Here is an 8507-nt window from a genome sequence, read left to right as displayed (position 1 = left end):
GCTCTTATGCCATTTGAATGCTCCTATATTTCCTTTAACACTCCCCTCTATAATTATTAATTAGTGGTCCAGTACTGCTGCCACATACAACAATTTTGTTGGTCCCCTTCAAAAATGGGTCAGTGCTCTCTCTATAGCTACAGGGACATATATCAACCATTCAATTTTCTCCTCATCCACCAATCCATGCACACCAACTCTATCAATCTTTCTGAAAAAGGCAAGTCATTTTATATATATTTATATATATATATATATATATATATATATATATTCTTGAAACTAATATGGCAGTACTAGTTTACAGTTCTAGCTAGTACTTCACTTTGTTATATAAATCTTTATAAAACTGGTCTTTTAATTTGGTTGTGTTGGACATTAGAATGGGAAGGATTGGATGCTGCGATGTAGAAGGATTGAGGAAAGGTGCTTGGACTGCTGAAGAAGACAAGAAGCTCTTAGCTTATATACAAGAACATGGTGAAGGAGGCTGGCGTTCCTTACCCGACAAAGCTGGTAATTAATGTTTCTTTTTTTCTTCTTTCTTTTTTTATGAATAAATGACCTTATTTCTTTTTATTCTTTCGAGGCCAGTCCATGACAAATTATATTGGAATAATCTTTGTGCCTGATGCAAAAAACATAGTTTGAAATATGATAAAGTTTTGTAAGATGGGCTTGTTCTACCCCTCTAAATTTATCAGGATCATGTTGGAAATAGCCAATTATTATAAAAAAGTATGCTTCTTCTAACATTTATGAGTGGAAAATGCTACAGATTTTACTCTATAAACCTTACAAATTAATGCATATGGTAATAAATATGATGGTGTCACAACATAATATATAAATGCTGAATTGCATTTTTATTTTTTCTATAATTGATGATACATTAGTTTATAAACTTTATATAATAAATTTTTTATTATTCCAAGCATTACTCTTTTGAGTTTTTTTTTTTTTATTATAGAGAATAATTATCTTTATCCTTCTTTTGGGTACCAAAGAAAAGTCATTATTACTTGCCAGAATTGGAGATTAGCTAGCTAGAAAACCACATTGAAATAGTATCCAAATTAGGAGGCAAATATGAAAAAATTTTAAACATGAAAAACCTAAATAAAACACTCTAAAACATTAAGAGATAAAAGTGTAATGTAGCAAATGACAATTATTAATTTACATTGTACTATCAATACCACATTTTCTAAAGTTGAATATAAATGTACATGTGTGTACTATAACCAAGAAGAAAGCCATTTATAATTGTTTAGATTTCGTGTTGTTATATGTGCAACTAAAATTGCCTTTTGGAATTTTGATACTGTTTTATAAGGTCTTAAAAGATGTGGAAAGAGCTGTAGGCTGAGATGGGCTAATTATCTGAGACCTGGCATTAAGAGAGGAAAATTCAGTGCAGAGGAAGAGCACAAGATCATTGAACTTCATGCTGTTCTAGGAAACAGGTGATCAAGAGAGATGTTTGATTTTGATCAGCTTAGGATACTTTTTACAATGATTGTGTTTATAAGACCGTGTCTTTTTCAAAGAAATTTGATTGAGCTCTAGAGCTTTTAGATTCATAGTTTTAATACCAATAAAAAATTTAGTAACACTACAATTTAAAAGTGTAAAGAGATTAGCGTCTATGTTATATATCCTTTAGTCAAAACTAGCAAATTTCAGTAGGAGACATTTTGTTGCTTTTTCTATATAAAGATCACTGCCTTCCCGTTTGTCTTTTGCAAGCCTAAGAAGAGAAGTCTGTTGATGCAAACACACTAAAAATAGAAATAATACAAAGATGAACTAAATAAAACACTTATGAATATATATATATATATATATATATATATTAAGTTATTCAACACTATTTAGATTGAGACATGACACTTGCTTTCTTTAGGAAGATTCAAGTCCTTGATTAACTAATTTTTATAACCGATGCAGACTTTTTTTGACTTGTCATGCTACAACAAAGTCTTTGTGCTGCTCTTCTTCTTTTTTTTTTTTTTTTTTTTTTTTAGAGAAGTACTCTTTGTGTCTTCGATATGTAATAACATTGGCCCCTTTTTTTTTCTCTCTCTCTCTCTCTATATAGTCTCCAAACAAAGTAATTAAAACTGTGCAAATATTTTCCGTAGTATAATTCTTGCAATGTTTTTAGGTTACATCTAGATTGGGCTGAAAAACCCAGTGCATCTACGACTGGCGTTTTACTTTTTTTTTTTTTTTTTTTTTGCACGCGTTTGAAGACTTTCTCACCTTTTTCAACACATCAGTGGGTCCTGTGCACTGTCCACGGGACCTACAAACCTCACTTTTCAGCAACTTTTTTATTAAAAATTGGTCTCACGGTATTATTTACACATTTAAAAATTATTTTGTTACAGTGTTTTTCAGTTTTCAGCTTTCAGCTGTATCCAAACGGAACCTTAGTTATATTTTCCTTCAGGTGGTCGATCATCTCTAGGCAATTACATGGGAGAAGCGACAATGAAATCAAGAATATTTGGAACTCACGCTTGAAGAAACGCCTAGCTAAAATGGGTATCAATCCAGTCACTCACATCAGTCACATGCCTAATAACATATCTAAACCAAGGTCTAAATCTAATGAGTTAGACCTAAACCAACATCAAGCTGGTTCATCGATATCAATTTCAGCTCCTGCTCAGCTACTCAACAAAGTAGCTGCCAAGCTAGTACCATCAGGTTTCCTTGACACCCTAAAGTCCTGGCAATATGGTCAGGAAAAGTTAACCGAAGGCGATGAAAGTAGTACAAACAATGGCAACGATAACTCTGGAATTGGCATTGATGAGAGATGTAGGATTGAGTCTCCTGGTACCATGAATACGTCTAATTCAGCTTCAACTCAGTCACACAGCAAGATGGCCTCCATGTCCAGTCAAACATTGTTACATGATCCTAGTGCTAATACTTGTGACATCAAAGTTGGCAATACTTGTAATCCTGAATGTACTATGTGGCCTTCAGGAAATACATTGGAGATGCCAAGAGCTGCTTCAACTTCTTCTTGGGTAATTGATGAAATTGTTACTAAGCCTGGAGTATTTCATTGTTCTGAAGAAAATTGGCAAGGTATTTCATCAGTGTCTATTGAAGATTATTCATGTGGTGATGGCGGTATTTATGACATTGTTGGTATAGGTGGTGCCTATGATATAGTATCCAATATCTACACACAGCTTCCAGAAGAATGCAATGGCACCATCATCCATTGAATCATTCGAATTAAGCTAAGTGTGGAGGTGCCATGACATGTAATATGACTCTCCAGAGGCATGTGGTTATGCAGAAAGTGTGAATAGTAAAGATTAATAGTTGAATTCAAATGTGCTTTATTTCTTTTTCTTTTTCCATGGTGGAGCGATGTCAGATCACCATGGAAGCGAGAATGAAGCAGATGGAAACAGTCGATGGAATGATTAGGTAATGGGAGACAATAAGATATACAAGTTCGATTGATATTCATTTGTTTAGTCATTACATGTGTTGGTGCAAATACAATGGTAATAGAAATAACACAAAGAGAAACTGAAAATACTTCTTAATATTATTAACGTAAAGAGAAATTACACAATACTATTTGGACTGAAGCTCAGCATTCGCTCTCTTTAAGGAGATCCAAGCCCTTGGTTGGCTAAACTTTGTATGCCCAACAAGTATTGTATGGCTAAAACAACCTCTGCACAAAGTGTTCAAGCCCAAAACTCCACCAGAAAGAACATCCTTCCTTGCCAAGAATCTCTCTATTTTTTTTCTTTTTTTTCCAATTTTGATACCTCCACTCTTCACCTCCCCCTTGCGCACGTATCTAACCCAATATCTGAGTCAATACATTTTAACTCATTAATCACCACAATTAAAAAGAATAAAATAGTCTCTCTCATTTTCAATGTGGGATAATGGGATTAAACATTTTCACTAACTTCTCATCTTCCATGTTCACTCTCACATCTTTACATTTATGATATTACATTTATTCATTTTATTTATTTAATATTAAAAATGCTCCAACAACATGAAAATAGAATATTGAATTTTTATTTATTGATAATTTTATCTAATATAATTTCAACATACGATATGCATTTTATGATAATTGCTCTTTATTATTAGATTAAGATATCAATCGGTTTTTATATAAACAGTCGAATCCAAGATCTATTATTTGAAAATTAAAAACTTAACCAATACTTTAGCTAATTGGAATCTGCTAAAATATTGAATTTGTATTTCACAATTTGGCACAATGTTATAAGATGTTGGAAATGAATCATACCAATAAAAATTTCTAAAATATATATCCTTATAAAATTATATTTACATGTTTTTTTATGATCTGTGAGTTCCAGTTAACTTAATTAGTAAAGTTTTTTATGGTTAAAATAAGAGACCTGTGGTTCAATTTTCACCTGCATAAAAAACTGATTAGTGTCTTAATTTGATAATAAAACCTATCATAAGGAGCGAACGCCATAGGTTGAAACTCTCTTTAAAAAAAAATGATTTTTTGGTAGTCTCACTTAAAAACAATTATATATGTATGTATTGAACAATTGTATAATTATTATTATTGCCATTTGCTCAAAATTATCATCTCCATAATTAATAAAAGCGAAAAATTTACAATATCTCTTTAAAATAATACGTTTCCTAAAAATTAATTCATACTTGTTATTTAAATTTTAATATATAAAAATGAGTTTTGTAATTTTTTTTAATCTCATACCATATATAATATAACTATATAAGTTGCTCAGGTTTATTACGTGTCAATAGTTATTTACTTATTTATTATTACAAACTAGCATGTAACCCATGCATACACATGGATGCATTTAAAATTAAACACAATTTTTATTATAAAAATATAAATAATTAGTCAAATTATTTTAAAAAAATATCATGTAACACATGCATATGTATAGATATATTTAAAATTAAACACAATTTTTATCATAAAAATATAAATAATTAGTCAAATTATTTTTTTTAAAGTAAACATAATTAGTCACATATTAAAATACTTACCTAAATTTAATATTACTTATGATCATTTTTTTCTAATTTTTAATAAGATAGAACGTGTGATGAGTTTTGTTGTGTGGTGATTTTTATTGAGTATATATGATTGGTTTTTTTTTTTTTAAATTATAGTTCATTAATATTAAATTCTTGGTATTTTGCACTCATTAACTCACTTGGCACAAAGATTAAAAAATTTAAGTAGACACATAGTACAAACTTAAGTGAATAATTATGGTGTGGTCCCCACATATTTAGACACATGACGTAAAATTGGATTCCAATTTCATATTTTAATTGAACTTTCTCTAAGCTTTTTTTTTGGAGAATCAACTTTCTCTAAGCTTTACTTAGTAATATATATATATATAGATGAGAGAGAGAGAGAGAGAGAGAGAGAGAGAGAGAGAAACTACTATACGAATCTTTTGACAAGAATTAGTTTTATTTTTATTTTTATTAAGTAATACCATTGAGTTACAAAACTCTTGACTTTTAGTAAGGAATAATTATTTCTCATTTATGGGTCAATAACAAAAATACAATCAAACAACTAAGTTGATTATAAAGGAATAGCTATTTCATCCATGAATCTATTCTTACATACCAAACATACCTTTATTGGAAGGGTCCGAATTTGGTAAGGATAAAATGTAAAACTTATATTTTACACAATTTAATAAAAAAATTGTCACATCAACTTTTTACTTAAAATTTAATGTATCCACACATAATAAAACCTCAATAAACTAAAAAGAAAAGTCGTAATTAATGAATAAAAATTGATGAAGTGTAAGTTCGTCAGTAAAAATGGGCAGATGGAACCAATCGTCAACCCTCAAAATGGTCACCGGTGTGGTGCCTACCATAAAACCTCTGATGCCAAAGTCAATACAGGGTAACTCTTTATGAAATGAAATTAGAACTGCAGAGAATAGCAATGAAATTATCTTAATTTTTTTCCCATACCTCCTGTTGACACTGTGAGGGCCTTTTATATGTCTTCCCAGCTTTTTCTAACCGTTGGAGGTAGTTATGGTGGCCTTAATGTCTCTCTTGGTGACGTTTTGTCTTATAATGTGGTTTCAATGTACTCCAACGGATTATACAGTTAGTTCTATAACCGTTCCATGCTTAATTGACTGTATTGAATGGCTTGGCTATCTTCGTCAGTAGCGTGGATACTTACTTCGTCTGGCCTGAGGGTGTCTTCATTTATATTGATGGGATCGTCCATGTGAGACGAACTCATTAGTCCCGTCAGCTGCCTCCCGATTCTGTATTTGTCGAGTAATGACGATCATAGAATATGAAGGGTTACAGGTTTCAAATGACTCTTGGGGTTTCACTCCGTATTAAGTGCAAAGTGGCGGCGCTCCCCAGATCGTGGCAGACGTGGCACGTGCTAACTGGTGGAGTTAATGCTCCAACTAGTGAGACTATTGGGTTTCCCACCGGTCTTTCTGTTTTTCGAGCCTTTGTTTTTAAACTCCTCCCCTTCTCATTTTTTCTTTTCACTTTTCTCGAAAATTTTCAATCATTGCTTCTTTTTTGTTAGCCTCCTTCTGCTATTCTTCTTCGAATTGGTGTGCTGTTTGGCAATGCTTCCTCAGTCCACCATTGTTAAAGGTATGTTCTCTTTCTTTTCTTGCTTTTCTTTTCTTCGTTTTCCTGTGATAGTGTTTCTGATTTTCCCTCTTTTCCTTTCCTTTCCTTTTTTATTTTATTTTATTTGCTTTCGATTTCCATAGGGTTTAGTTATATTGTTCTTCCCTGCGCTTCTTTTTAGGTTTTCATGGTTAGTAACTCTGAGGTTGGAGTTACTTGCCCCTCAGTTTCTTTTCTTTTCGCATGTTTAGGGGGGTCTTTAGGCACTTTTCCAGGCCTTGAAAGTTTTGTTTTTGAGGGTAGTGGTCTGAGTGTGGTGTTGGCTGAGTTGTTGCCTCTGATACGGTAATCAATTGACTGGTTCGAGGGTCAGGGGAGAGAAGGAAAAACGATGTCTGAAGTTAGGTCTAGCTACCTCGAGACTGGGTTATCGTCTAGTGGCGATCCAGTGAAGGGGGATACAGCCGTCTCTACTCCTCGTGTGGTTAAGGCTTTTCATGCTCTTGAGGAGATTTGTGGGTTAGATGCTGAAACAGTGGGTAGATTTAAGGATAGGTTTCAGTTTCCGGAGAGGGTTCGTGTTCGTCGGCCTAATGACGAGGATAGAGCTTGTCACTTTTTTCCTGGTGAGGTGTGCTTCTACGAGGCTGCCTTCACTTGTGGACTTAGATTCCCCATCCATCCCTTCCTGATGGAGCTTTTAAATCATTTTGGGATTGCCCCTAGGTAGCTAATGCCCAATTCGTGGAGAATAGTGGTCAACTGTATGGAAATATGGTTGGCTGCTAACGGGGATATGATCAAGGTAGGTGAGCTTGTCTACCTGTATCATCTGAAAGAATCCAAGGAATTTGGATACTATGAGTTGGTACCTTGGGAGAGGAGGGCCAGGATTGTTAGAGGGTTACCTTCGTCCTTTAGGTACTAGAAGTCAAGATTTTTGCTTGTGTCCGGGGATGATTTTGAGACCCCCTCCAGCCAGGATTAGGGTGATGTTCCGAGGTTGCTTCGTCGATGGGAGACCCCAACTTTAGGTGCGTCAGTCTTTCTTTTTGCTGCTTTAGTTCTGCTACATTCATTGTTATCGTCACTAACTTCTTTATCATTTATCTTTCGCAGTGAAGAGACGACCTAAACTTAAGGGCAGGTACAAGGAACAGGTTGAGCAGGCAATCGAGTACGCCAAGAAAATTGAGAGCTGGGACAACTTGGTAGATCCGCGGACTCTTGCTTTCTACCATCTTGGTCCCGACCCGTCCTTCTTCGTCTTGCGCAACATTGAGATTGAAGGAAAAAAGAGTAAGTGTTGAGTTTGTCGGTACTAGTCTTCTTCTTTTTTTAGTTCCTTCTGGTAGAAATGACGACCAAATTTAACAAAGATCTTTACGCGAAGATGAGGTCGAAGAAAGATGAACCCCTATCGAACTTGGGAAAGAAGACAGTGCGCGTCACTAAGAAGGGCGCCCCCGTTGCCCCAGCTGCCTCTGTCAATCCAATTGTTTCTGTGGGTGAGACGACAAGGACAGCCTCTCCTACAACATCTGTTGAAGAAATAGGTGGCACTCCTAGCTCCAAAAGGCCACAACTGTCTGAGAAGGAGAAGGAGAAGGAGAAAACGGACTCTCGTTCATCTACAATTTGGAATGACGAGAAGATGGCTGTGGATAGGGCCCACGAGGTGGTAACGGCTACAAATTGAGGGCCTTGTCTGGTGTCCCTTTAAATGGGGTTGCGGTTCGCCATGTCCATAAGCTCGTCCAGTTATATTGTCTTGGGCAACTTTTTTTTTTATGTCTTTGACATTCTTTTCAGGTGATAGGGGAGAGTCTTCACCTTACTTCTAA

The 8507-nt window shown here is 34.4% G+C and overlaps 1 protein-coding gene across 1 annotated transcript; it reads left to right on the top strand.

Moving 5' to 3' along the window:
- The first annotated feature begins 301 nt into the window (after positions 1-301).
- On the top strand, positions 302-3477 carry LOC112028877 (transcription factor MYB34). Its single transcript, XM_024061573.2, has 3 exons — positions 302-516; positions 1337-1466; positions 2456-3477. Exons 1-3 carry the CDS (start codon positions 384-386, stop codon positions 3246-3248), a joined length of 1056 nt encoding a protein of 351 aa, XP_023917341.1. The 5' UTR covers positions 302-383; the 3' UTR covers positions 3249-3477.
- The last annotated feature ends 5030 nt before the right edge of the window (positions 3478-8507 follow it).

The sequence above is a fragment of the Quercus suber genome, unplaced genomic scaffold, assembly GCF_002906115.3.
Source record: "Quercus suber isolate HL8 unplaced genomic scaffold, Cork oak 2.0 scaffold_24, whole genome shotgun sequence".
NCBI lineage: Eukaryota > Viridiplantae > Streptophyta > Magnoliopsida > Fagales > Fagaceae > Quercus > Quercus suber.
Note: the sequence above shows the minus strand (reverse complement) of the source record. Positions and strands in the feature narration are given on the sequence as shown.

What these genes read in the sequence shown, in the direction of transcription:
- LOC112028877 (XM_024061573.2), top strand. Translation starts at nt 384, where the DNA reads ATGGGAAGGATTGGATGCTGCGATGTAGAAGGATTGAGGAAAGGTGCT. An exon ending in TTCCTTACCCGACAAAGCTG is followed by an intron (nt 517 to 1,336) that starts GTAATTAATGTT and finishes CTGTTTTATAAG; the next exon opens with GTCTTAAAAGATGTGGAAAG. An exon ending in CATGCTGTTCTAGGAAACAG is followed by an intron (nt 1,467 to 2,455) that starts GTGATCAAGAGA and finishes ATTTTCCTTCAG; the next exon opens with GTGGTCGATCATCTCTAGGC.